General features: G+C 51.9%; 1 protein-coding gene across 4 annotated transcripts in view; it reads left to right on the top strand.

Moving 5' to 3' along the window:
* The window catches only part of tp53bp1 (tumor protein p53 binding protein, 1), a 95823-nt gene that overhangs the window by 63912 nt on the left and 18599 nt on the right, over positions 1-13312 (top strand). For all 4 annotated transcript variants that reach the window (XM_070864952.1, XM_070864949.1, XM_070864950.1 and 1 more), the window contains 2 exons: positions 2896-2988; positions 12345-12969. In XM_070864952.1, the coding sequence (XP_070721053.1) occupies positions 2896-2988; positions 12345-12969 (718 nt within the window). The remainder of the gene's footprint in view (positions 1-2895; positions 2989-12344; positions 12970-13312) is intronic.

Here is a 13312-nt window from a genome sequence, read left to right as displayed (position 1 = left end):
CAAAAGACACAGTGTGGGCTGGGCCCGTGCTGCCCCCGGGCCCTCATTCGCCGCACCTTGGCCCACCATGTACCAGGCCCCGGCGCTCGAGCTCTGTTCATAGCCCTGTGACCGGTGCTGGTCTCGTACAGGTCGGGGCGGGCCCACAGTGAGCAGCTGGAATGTGCGTCTGCACTGGGGAGCGGCAACAAGCTGTTAAGTACATGAGGAGAACTGGGAGCAGGAGTCGGCCATTCGGCCCCTCGAGCCTGCTCCGCCATTCAATAAGATCATGGCTGATCCGATCTTGGGCTCAGCTCCACTTCCCTGCCCGCTCCCCATAACCTTTGACTCCCTTATCGCTCACAAAATCTGTCTCTGCCTCGACCACTCCCTGTGGCAGCGAGATCCACATTCTCAGCACTCTCTGGGTAAAGAAGTTTCTCCTAAATTCCCCATTGGATTTATTAGTGACTGTCTGATATTGATGGTCCCTAGTTTTAGACACCACACAAGTGGAAATATTTTCTCAACGTCTACACTATCGAAATCCTTCAAAATTTTAAGGCGATCTATTAGGTCACCCCTCAGCCTTCTGTTTTCTAGAAAAAAGAGACCCAGCCTGTACATCCTTTCCTGATGTGTATAACCTCTCTCTTCTGGCATCATCCTTGTAAATATTTTTTGCATCTTCTCCACTGCCTCTATATCCTTTTTATAATATGGAGACCAGAACTGTGAAAGAAAGACTTGCATTTATATAGCGCCTTTCACGACTACCGGACATCCCAAAGCGCTTTACAGCCAGTGAAGTACTTTTGGAATGTAGTCACTGTTGTAATGTGGGAAACGCGGCAACCAATTTGCGCACAGCAAGCTCCCACACACAGCAATGTGATAATGACCCAGATAATCTGTTTTTAGTGAGATTGGTTGAGGGATAAATATTGGTCCCAAGACACCGTGGATAACTCCCCTGCTCTTCTCCGAAATAGCGCCATGGGATCTCTTCCGCCCACCTGACGGGGGCAGAAGGGGCCTCGGATAACATTTCTTCAGAAAGACGGCCCCTCCGGCAGTGTGGTGCTCCCTCGGCACTGCCCCTCCGACGGTGCGGCGCTCCCTCGGCACTGCCCCTCCGACGGTGTGGTGCTCCCTCGGCACTGCCCCTCCGACGGTGCGGCGCTCCCTCAGCACTGCCCCTCCGACGGTGTGGTGCTCCCTCGGCACTGCACTGGGAGTGTCGACCTGGACTTTGTGCTCGGGTCTCTGGAGTGGGATTTGAACCCACAACCTTCTGACTCGGAGCCAAGTCTGAGACCTGATGAGAGGGGCAGAAAGGTTGCCTTTTTAACATAGAAACATAGAAAATAGGTGCAGGAGCAGGCCATTCAGCCCTTCTAGCCTGCACCGCCATTCAATGAGTTCATGGCTGAACATGCAACTTCAGTACCCACTTCCTGCTTTCACGCCATACCCCTTGATCCCCCGAGTAGTAAGGACTTCATCTAACTCCTTTTTGAATATATTTAGTGAATTGGCCTCAACTACTTTCTGTGGTAGAGAATTCCACAGGTTCACCACTCTCTGGGTGAAGAAGTTTCTCCTTATCTCAGTCCTAAATGGCTTACCCCTTATCCTTAGACTGTGACCCCTGGTTCTGGACTTCCCCAACATTGGGAACATTCTTCCTGCATCCAACCTGTCCAAACCCGTCAGAATTTTAAACGTTTCTATGAGGTCCCCTCTCACTCTTCTGAACTCCAGTGAATACAAGCCCAGTTGATCCAGTCTTTTTTGATAGGTCAGTCCCACCATCCCGGGAATCAGTCTGGGGAACCTTCGCTGCACTCCCTCAATAGCAAGAATGTCCTTCCTCAAGTTAGGAGACCAAAACTGTACACAATACTCCAGGTGTGGCCTCACCAAGGCCCTGTACAACTGTAGCAACACCTCCCTGCCCCTGTACTCAAATCCCCTCGCTATGAAGGCCAACATGCCATTTGCTTTCTTAACCGCCTGCTGTACCTGCATGCCAACCTTCAATGACTGATGTACCATGACACCCAGGTCTCTTTGCACCTCCCCTTTTCCTAATCTGTCACCATTCAGATAATAGTCTGTCTCTCTGTTTTTACCACCAAAGTGGATAACCTCACATTTATCCACATTATACTGCATCTGCCATGCATTTGCCCACTCACCTAACCTAACCAAGTCACTCTGCAGCCTAATACCATCCTCCTCGCAGCTCACACTTCCACTCAACTTAGTGTCATCCGCAAATTTGGAGATACTACATTTAATCCCCTCGTCTAAATCATTAATGTACAATGTAAACAGCTGGGGCCCCAGCACAGAACCCTGCGGTACCCCACTAGTCACTGCCTGCCATTCTGAAAATTACCCATTTACTCCTACTCTTTGCTTCCTGTCTGACAACCAGTTCTCAATCCACGTCAGCACACTACCCCCAATCCCATGTGCTTTAACTTTGCACATTAATCTCCTGTGTGGGACCTTGTCGAAAGCCTTCTGAAAGTCCAAATATACCACATCAACTGGTACTCCTTTGTCCACTTTATTGGAAACATCCTCAAAAAATTCCAGAAGATTTGTCAAGCATGATCTCCCTTTCACAAATCCATGCTGACTTGGACCTATCATGTCACCATTTTCCAAATGCGCTGCTATGACATCCTTAATAATTGATTCCATCATTTTACCCACTACTGAGGTCAGGCTGACCGGTCTATAATTCCCTGCTTTCTCTCTCCCTCCTTTTCTGTCAGTAGCTTGCGATTTGCAGAGTGTGATGCATTCAGTACATCAGTTTAAGCTTGAAGCCCTTTCCGGGTGTGGCTGGGACAAGTTGGGTCGGTGGGTTCTAACTTTCGGCTGCTTCTGTGTTTGCAGTGCGGTAAAGAGCCAGTCGGTGTTCAGCCGGGTCTGTGAGGTGAGGCGAGAAACAGAGGCCAAACAACCGGATGAAGCCACCGCCCCATTTAGGTAAGTTTCTTTTCTTTTGTTGCGGTGGAGTTCACTCGCTTGATTCCTGAGATGAAGGGGTTGTCTTATCAAGAAAGGTTGAGCAGGCTGGGCCTGTACTCATTGACGTTCAGAAGAATGAGAGGTGATCTTATCGCAACGTATAAGATTCTGAGGGGACTTGACCGGGTAGATGCAGAGAGGATGTTTCCCCTCGTGGGAGAATCTAGAACTGGGGGCATAGTTTCAGAATAAGGGGCCGCCCGTTTAAAATGGTGATGAGGAGGAATTTCCTCAGAGGGTCATGAATCTTTGGAATTCTCTGCCCCAGAGAGCTGTGGAGGCTGGGTTATTGAATATATTTAAGGTGGTGATAGACAGATACTTGAATGATAAGGGAGTGAAGGATTATGGGGAGTGGGCGGGGAAGTGGAGCTGAGTCCATGATCAGATCAGCCATTATCTTATTGAATGGCGGAGCAGGCTCGAGGGCCGAATGGCCGACTCCTGCTCCTATTTTGTATATTGTTATAGGGTGGGGGTGGGAGGGGAGAGGTGTATCTTGCTATCTCGTGCCTTTAGCCGAAGCAAGAGACCAGGGGCGTTCCATTGCCTGCACCCCAGTACCTGCCCGTGCTGCGCACCCGTGCTAACTCTGCCCTTACTGGATTGGCAATGGGGACGTGAGCCCCAGGCCTTCCCAAGACCGCCATTGGCGTGTTCACTTGTTGATGGGGCAGGGTGTGTATATATTGGGTTGTGATGGGCTGTGACTGATTTTTGGCCCATGTGCTGAGGCTTTCAGTTGGCTGAACAACAACTCGTATTTATATAGCACCTTTAATGCAGTAAGACGCCCCACAGGAGCAAATAGCAGACACAATCTGACACCGCATAGGGAGATATTAGCGCAGGAAAGAGGTCGGTTTTAAGAAGCGTCTTAAAGGAGGAAAGAGAGGCGAAGAGGTTTAGGGAGGAAATTCTGGAGCTTGGGGCCCGGGTAGCTAAAGGCACGGCCGCCAATGGTGGAGCGATTATAATCAGGGATACGCATTGCGAGAATTGGAGGAACGCAGAGATCTGGGGGGTGGGTTGTGGGGCTGGAGGAGATAGGGAGGGGCGAGGCCATAGAGGGGTTTGAAAACCAGGATGAGCATTTTGAAATCAAGACGTTGCCGGACCGATAGCCAGTGTAGTTCAGCGAGCACAGGGGTTGATGGGTGAGCGGGACTCGGTGCGAGTTAGGACACGGGGCAGTGAGCACAGTGGGTGATGGGTGAGCGGGACTCGATGCAAGTTAGGACACGGGGCAGCAAGCACAGGGGGTGATGGGTGAGCGGGACTGGGTGCGAGTTAGGACATGGGGCACAGGGGGTGATGAGTGAGCGGGACTGGGTGCGAGTTAGGACAGGGGGTGATGGGTGAGCGGGACTGGGTGCGAGTTAGGACACAGGGCACAGGGGGTGATGAGTGAGCGGGACTGAGTGCAAGTTAGGACAGGGGGTGATGGTTGAGTGGGACTCGATGTAAGTTAGGACACGGGGCAGCGAGCACAGGGGGTGATGGATGAGCGGGACTTGGTGTGAGTTAGGACACGGGTCACAGAGGGGTGATGGGTGAGCGGGACTCAGCCTGCCATGTCCTAACTCGCACCGAGTTTTGGATAAGCTGAGGGTGGCCAGCCAGGAGTGCATTACAACCTGATAAATAAAAGCACCAATTATAGTTAGTCAAATGTAATTAAATATAAATTTAATGAGCAGAAACCTCATTAATTGTAATTTGAACATTTCCGCTGAGGTGCTGAGTTTGGTACCCAAGGGCTAGACTTTCCATCGGGGTCGCCCATTTAGCCGCTGAGATTGTGTTTGGCTTGTGCATTAAAATAAAATCATTCAGCACGGAATTTGGAAGCATTCTAGGTCAAATGGGTGTCGTTGCTAGGCAACTGTCACTGCTCCAATTGAACGTAAGTTTGTTGTGGAAGGTTCTGTAACTGAACACCGTGCCCTGGGGTTCAAAGACAACACACGAAGAGCTTTAGTTTTCTTGTATATTTAAAAAAAAAAGTGCTTTCCAGTCTCGGTAGAGGTGCTTTCTCCCTCGCAATGGGAGACCCTGCAGTTGTTGAGTGTTGCCTCGCTCGAGTATCCAGTCAGAGAGATGACCAAACATGGCACCTTTCCATTGGCTCTGTTGATAATCCCACATCCCGTGTGGATCTGCGCCACACAACGGCAGCGAAGAGAGACATCACCAAGATCCAGGTCGGTGATTGGCGTGTGGGCAGGTACAGCAGTCGGGGCGAAGGAGCGGCGAGAGATTGTAGAGGGACGTGATCGGGGCCCAGGGGCAGCACGGCCCAGCCCACACTGCGCTATGTGAGCGCACTAGGTCCGTGCAGCAGAGCTGGTCTCCAGTCGTCTTGGCACTCGCTCGCTCACTCACTCATTCACTCACTCAAGTCCCTGGAGTTGGACTTGAACCCACAATCTCTTGACTCATGGGAAGGGACGGGATCTGGGAGCGGCTGAGAGCTTCCCCTGCCTCCCCCCGCCGCGTCCCCTACAAGCCCCCATCCCCATGTCGCTTGTGTGCATTCACTGCCAACACGGGTTGACAATAATTGGAAATATTTTGATGGGTATGAACTTGCGGATTTTAAATCCCCCCTTGTGTGCTTAGCTACCATTTCAGAATTACCGTCTTGGCTCCCTCAGCTTTTACATTTTTTTTTAAAAACAAGAACATTATTACATTTAAATATTTTTAAAACGACTATTTTCTTGTGCCTGGTTCTGTCCTGGTGTTTAGGCTGCAAGCCTAGGTTGTCTGTAGCCGCCGAGCACTGCCACCTGTAGGAGTGTCACGGCACTGCAGCTAATTCAGCACACGAGGATAATATCTGGGACCTTGCTGTGCGTGGGATTTTAATGCTGATTCAGGCGACCATCAAACCTCCAGCCCCTCCACCCCCAATGTCCCCGCTAAGTTGCGGCTCCTCCATTGTAAATAAAAACGTGCACGCGCAGAAATTTAAAGGGGCCACGCAGAACAAAGCACACCTCACGGGGGGAGCCTTTCCCTCCCACCCCACCTTTCATACTTTTTTTTTTAACCTTTCTTCTGATGGATTTGAGGTAGGGAGTTCTGAAACTGACCACTTGCCTTTCGGTCTCTGGAGGGGATGAAGAAGCCTTGGTTTCTGCTTCTGGTGGGCTCTGCCATCGGCACGTGGGCATTGTGGGTGAGGGGAGAGTTGGGCTGTTTTAAGCTGGCATCTGATGAATGGACGAGGTCGCCCGAGATTGCTGGTGCCTCGGGCACCCCCGTACTCGCGCGTCACGTCAGCACATTGAGGAGAGATGTGGGGGGAAGTGGGAGCAGGAGGGGGCGATTCAGGCCCTCGTGCCTGCTCTGCCATTCTGTTGGATCAGGGCTGATCGGGACCAACTCCATCTACTTGCCTTGGTTCTATAATCCCTTGATACCCTTGGCTTCTAAAAATTGATCAATCTCTGTATTAATGGTGAGCATGTGGAACTTGCTGCCACAGGGAGTGGCAGAAGCGAATAGTATCGATGCATTTAAAGGGAGGCTGAACACGCCTAGACATAGTCTGTGTGGCCCCCCCCCCGGGCCTGCGAGCACCATCGGAGCAGGCCGGGGAGTGGAAGGAGCAGTGTGGCGGTGTACCACTCCAGGGAGCAGCATGTGCTGGAGCAGGAGAGCAACGGCAGTGAAGGGACATCACCAAGGTCCAGGTCGGTGATTGGAGCGTGGGCAGATACAGCAGGAGCGGCGAGGTCAGGGCGATGGAGCGGCGAGAGATTGTAGAGGGATGTGATCGGGGCCCAGGAGAGGCGCGAGTTTGGGGCCCAGGGGCAGCACGGACCAGCCCACACTGCGATATGTGGGCGCACTAGGTCCGTGCAGCAGAGCAGGTCTCCAGTCGTCTTGGGTAATCCTTGCCACTGGACCAAGACCTCGCTCTGTCAAGCCCGTGTGGTGGCTAGTGTGCAACGGCCACCCCACGTTAAAAAAATCCACCCACAGGCATCTTCCACCCTTCAGGATGTAGTTCGGGGTCTGGAATATTAGGCCCTTCATTGAAACACCTGTGAACTTTTTGACGTGGAAGCAAGTAATTCTCCATTCGAGGGACTGCCTGTGATGATGATGATGAGACAAGCATATGAGGGAGAAGGGAATAGAGGGTTACGCTGATAGATTTAGATGAGGAAAGACTGGAGGAGGCTCGAGTGGAGTATAAACGCCGGCATGGACTGGTTGGGCCCAATGGCCTGTTTCTGGGCCGTATCTCCTGTGTAATCCAATTGACCCACAGCAAACAAAGCCTTTTGGGAGAGAGTTCCACATTTCCACTACCCTTTGTGAACAAAGTGCTTCCTGATTTCACGCCTGAAACGACCTGGCTGTGATTTTAAGATTCTGTCCCCTTGCGCTCGATTTCCCCCCGGCTCGAGGAAATAGATTCTCTCGATCCACCCGATTTGAATTCTGCTAACATTTTAAACGCAACCTTCTAAACTCAAGTTTATGCAGGCATTCCTCCTCATTTATTGCCCATCCCTAACTGCTCCTCGAGAAGGTGGTGGTGAGCCGCCTTCTTGAACCGCTGCAGTCCGTGTGGTGAAGGTGCTCCCACAGTGCTGTTGGGGAGGGAGTTCCAGGATTGTGACCCAGCGACGATGAAGGAACGGCCGATATATTCCCAAGTCGGGAGGGGAACGTGGAGGTGGTGGTGTTCCCATGAGCCGGTATCGTTCTGGTGAATCTGCCCTGCACCCCCTCCAAAGCTAATAAATCTTTGCCGAGGTGCGCAGAATCCTATTAAACACCTTGATCGGAAAACCGCTCAATCTTTTGTACTCTAGGGACGACTGGAACGAGAATGTGGGGTTGGGGGGGTGGTATTAACCCCTGGTTTGCCACGACTGCCCAGTTTGAGGAGGGTTTGTGTCAGTGTCATCTCATGAATGGTCTCTGATATCTGCGCTGGGCACACAGTCTGCAGTAACCCTGCACCGGTCAGTCTGTCAGTGTTGGGGGGGGGAGGGGGGGGGGGGGGTGTCACTAGCTCCCCTGCTATGCCTTCAGACCTGAATCTACGTTAAAAATGGAGGAGAAACCAGATCTGCATTGGCCCTGCTGCAAACTCTGATGGTCCCATTCACTGCCTCCTGCTGAATGTGGGGCTGAGGGGACCGACCGTCACTGAGGTGCTAGAATGGTGCCGTTTAGCGTCTGTTTCTGGAGTAAGGTTGGTGGTTTCAGCTGGGCTGTAGATTAACCTGTGGAGTGCGGAGTATTTTTTCCTGTTTTCTCCGGCTATTGTAGTGCCCCTCAGAAAGTGACTGTTCGTTATGTCTAAGTTTAAGCATGGACTGTGGGGCTACTGCAACCTCTAGCTCCTGATTGTGTCCTCCTCTTGTAGGTAAAGAAAGACTTGCATTTATATAGCACCTTTCGTGACCACCGAACGTCCCAAAGCGTTGGCTTGAGGAGTGGTGCAGCAGGGAGGGATTCAAATTCCTGGGACATTGGAACCGGTTCTGGGGGAGGTGGGACCAGTACAAACCGGACGGTCTGCACCTGGGCAGGACCGGAACCAATGTCCTAGGGGGAAGTGTTTGCTAGTGCTGTTGGGGAGGAGTTAAACTAATATTGCAGGGGGATGGGAACCTATGCAGGGAGACAGAGGGAGACAAAAAGGAGGCAAAAGCAAAAGACAGAAAGGAGATGAAGAAAAGTGGAGGGCAGAGAAACCCAAGGCAAAGAACAAAAAGGGCCACTGTACAGCAAAATTCTAAAAGGACAAAGGGTGTTTAAAAAAACAAGCCTGAAGGCTTTGTGTCTTAATGCAAGGAGTATCCGCAATAAGGTGGATGAATTAACTGTGCAAATAGATGTTAACAAATATGAAGTGATTGGGATTACGGAGACCGATATAAAAGGGGTCAGAGGGTCTATTAAGGAGGAGGAACTGAGGGAAATCTTTATTAGTCGGGAAATTGTGTTGGGGAAATTGATGGGATTGAAGGCTGATAAATCCCCAGGGCCTGATGGACTGCATCCCAGAGTACTTAAGGAGGTGGCCTTGGAAATAGCGGATGCATTGACAGTCATTTTCCAACATTCCATCAGTTGCTAGCGAGTGGAGGGTAGCCAATGTAACCCCACTTTTTAAAAAAGGAGGGAGAGAGAAAGCAGGGAATTATAGACCGGTCAGCCTGACCTCAGTAGTGGGTAAAATGATGGAATCACTTATTAAGGATGTCATAGCAGCGCATTTGGAAAATGGTGACATGATAGGTCCAAGTCAGCATGGATTTGTGAAAGGGAAATCATGCTTGACAAATCTTCTGGAATTTCTTGAGGATGTTTCCAGTAAAGTGGACAAAGGAGAACCAGTTGATGTGGTATATTTGGACTTTCAGAAGGCTTTCGACAAGGTCCCACACAGGAGATTAATGTGCAAAGTTAGAGCACATGGGATTGGGGGTAGTGTGCTGACGTGGATTGAGAACTGGTTGTCAGACAGGAAGCAAAGAGTAGGAGTAAATGGGTACTTTTCAGAATGGCAGGCAGTGACTAGTGGGGTACCGCAGGGTTCTGTGCTGGGGCCCCAGCTGTTTACATTGTACATTAATGATTTAGACGAGGGGATTAAATGTAGTATCTCCAAATTTGCGGATGACACTAAGTTGGGTGGCAGTGTGAGCTGCGAGGAGGATGCTATGAGGCTGCAGAGTGACTTGGATAGGTTAGGTGAGTGGGAAAATGCGTGGCAGATGAAGTATAATGTGGATAAATGTGAGGTTATCCACTTTGGTGGTAAAAACAGAGAGTCAGACTATTATCTGAATGGTGACAGATTAGGAAAAGGGAAGGTGCAACGAGACCTGGGTGTCATGGTACATCAGTCATTGAAGGTTGGCATGCAGGTACAGCAGACGGTTAAGAAAGCAAATGGCATGTTGGCCTTCATAGCGAGGGGATTTGAGTACAGGGGCAGGGAGGTGTTGCTACAGTTGTACAGGGCCTTGGTGAGGCCACACCTGGAGTATTGTGTACAGTTTTGGTCTCCTAACTTGAGGAAGGACATTCTTGCTATTGAGGGAGTGCAGCGAAGGTTCACCAGACTGATTCCCGGGATGGTGGGACTGACCTATCAAGAAAGACTGGATCAACTGGACTTGTATTCACTGGAGTTCAGAAGAGTGAGAGGGGACCTCATAGAAACGTTTAAAATTCTGACTGGTTTGGACAGGTTGGATGCAGGAAGAATGTTCCCAATGTTGGGGAAGTCCAGAACCAGGGGTCACAGTCTAAGGATAAGGGGTAAGCCATTTAGGACCGAGATGAGGAGAAACTTCTTCACCCAGAGAGTGGTGAACCTGTGGAATTCTCTACCACAGAAAGTAGTTGAGGCCAATTCACTAAATATATTCAAAAAGGAGTTAGATGAAGTCCTTACTACTCGGGGGATCAAGGGGTATGGCGTGAAAGCAGGAAGGGGGTACTGAAGTTTCATGTTCAGCCATGAACTCAATGAATGGCGGTGCAGGCTGGAAGGGCTGAATGGCCTGCTCCTGCACCTATTTTCTATGTTTCTATGTTTTACAGCTAATGAATTAACCTTTTGGAGTGTAGTCACTGTTGTAATGTGGGAAACACGGCAGCCAATTTGGCACAGCAAGCTCCCATAACCAGCAATGTGATAATCACCAGATAATCTCTTTTTGTGATGTTGATTGAGGGATAAATATTGGTCCCAGGAAACTGGGGATAACTCCCCTGCTCCTGTTCTTCGCCTTGGGATCTTTTACACCCGCCTGAGAGAGAAGATGGGGCCTCGGTTTAACGCTTCGTTTGAAAGACGGCCCCTCCGACAGTGCGGCGCTCCCTCGGCACGGCCCCTCCGACAGTGCGGCGCTCCCTCGGCACTGCACTGGGAGAGTCGGCCTAGATTTTTGTGCTCCAGTCTCGAGTGGGACTTGAACCCACAACCTTCTGACTCGGAGGTGAGGGTGCTGCCCACTGAGCCACAGCTGTGGGAGGTGTTGCTGGATCGGGGTCAGAGATGTGATTGTTCTTTCCTTCCCGAGCCCAGGTTCAGTGCCAGCATTGCCCGAAGATCAGGAAGTTCAACATGAACCGCCTGGGTGCTCCCCAAGCTGTGTAGCCCAGTATCGCAACATAGAATCTTACAGCACAGGAGGGGGCCATTCACCCATCGTACCTGTGCTGGCTCTGTGACAGAGCGAACCCATCAGTCCCACTCTTTCCTTCTCCCCTCCCCCTTGCTCTTTCCTCTGAAGATTTTTCCTTTTCAAGTATTTATCCAATCCCTGTTTGAAAGTTACGATTGAATCTGCTCCCACCGCCCTTTCAGGCAGCGCGTTCCCGATCACAACAACTCGCTGCGTAAAAAGAAAAATTCTCCTCCCCACTGGTTCGTTTAGAACATAAGAATTAGGAGCAGGAGTCGGCCATTCGGCCCCTCGAGCCTGCTCCACCATTCAATAAGGTCACGGCTGATCTTCGACCTCAACTCCACTTTCCCGCCCGATCCCCATATCCCTCGATTCCCCGAGAGCCCTAAAATCTATCGATCTCGGTCTTGGATATACTCAACGACTGAGCCTCCACAGCCCTCTGGGGCAGAGAATTCCAAAGATTCACCACCCTCCGAGTGAAGAAATTCCTCCTACTCTGTCGTGCCAATTATCTTCAATCTGTGTCCTCTGCTTGCCCATCCTGCTGCCAGTGGATACCCCTACGATGGACTTACTCATTGAGCCACTGTTGGGTAGGGGCACAGAGAGTTTCTCATTCCTTTTAGATGACCAGCCGTGGCTCAGTGGGCAGCACCCTCGTCTGAGTCAGAAGGTCGTGGGTTCAAGTCCCACTACAGGGACTTGAGCACAAAAATCCAGCCCAACACTCCCAGTGCAGTGCCGCGGGAGCCCCGCACTGTCGGAGGTGCCATATTTCGGATGAGACATTAAACCGAGGCCCCGTCTGCTCTCTCGGGTGGACGTAAAAGATCCCGCGACACTATTTTGCAGAAGAGCAGGGGAGTTATCCCCGGTATCCTGGGGCCAATATTTATCCCTCAATCAACATCACTAAAAACAGATGATCTGTTCATTATCTCATTGCTGTGTGTGGGAGCTTGCTGTGCGCAAATTGGCTGCTGCGTTTCCCACATTACAGCAGTGACTACACTCCAAAAGTACTTCATTGGCTGTAAAACGCTTTGGGACGTCCGGTGGTGGTGGAAGGCGCTATATAAATGCGAGTCTGTCTTTCTTTCACTCGATCTAGTTGCTGATTTTATATGTTTCCAGAAGTGACCCGTACAGCCTCCCCAGCACCCAGGAAGAGGCGGAGGAAGTTTGCGACGAGCGCAAGACGTGGCAGCGGCAACAGCGGGCGAAGCAGAGGGCGCGGCGCCACTTCCTGATCAGCCAGTCGCCGCCGGCGGAAGAGGTCGGGGAGACCCCCGAGGAGTCCATGCCGGAATCGGGGGCCGGCAAACCCTCGGCGGGGAGCGGGGGCGAGAGCGAGGTGGAGGCCATGGAGTTGGACGCGGTGCCCTGCGGTCCAGGTCCGGCCAAGGGCGGGAACGGCGCTGAGCGGGGCGGGGCTGCGGTGGTCCGCGTGACCCCCAAGGACGAGGAGACGACGCCGGCCGGCCCCGCGGGGAGGAGGGCGGCCGAGGGGGCAGTGAACGCGCGGGCAGTCCAGCCGCGCGGGCGGGGTGGGTTGCCCCAGTGCCCCTCGGAGTTCAGCGTTACACACACCGCCACCCAGACCAGCGCGGCTCAGCGGGAGTGCCCCAAGGTCCCGTCGCGGGACGCCATGGTGCAGACCGAAGGGTCGTCCGGCAAGCCCCAGATGCGGTCGAGGAGTACCTCCTTCCACGCCCACCAGGGGGCAGATGATCGAGACACAGACTCCCTTCACAGTCAGGTACTGGCCCCTTCTCTTGTTTCCTCGATAAATGGTGCGTTCCGATTGTGTCGTGCTGGTGAAACACACAGCCTGGAGGGCGAGAGCGTCAGAGTCCAGTCCATCCCGAATCTGGATATGGTTGATCAATCGCAGTCATCCACCATTCTCTTATCCAATCCGCCTGGTACCCTAACTCTCCCATCGAGGCCCATCCCTCCGGTACCCTAACTCTCCCATCGAGGCCCATCCCTCCGGTACCCTAACTCTCCCATCGAAGCCCATCCCTCTGGTACCCTAACTCTCCCATCAAGGTCCATCCCTCCAGTACCCTAACTCTCCCATCGAAGCCCATCCCTCTGGT

This window comes from Pristiophorus japonicus, chromosome 21, assembly GCF_044704955.1.
Source record: "Pristiophorus japonicus isolate sPriJap1 chromosome 21, sPriJap1.hap1, whole genome shotgun sequence".
Taxonomy (NCBI): domain Eukaryota; kingdom Metazoa; phylum Chordata; class Chondrichthyes; family Pristiophoridae; genus Pristiophorus; species Pristiophorus japonicus.
Note: the sequence above shows the minus strand (reverse complement) of the source record. Positions and strands in the feature narration are given on the sequence as shown.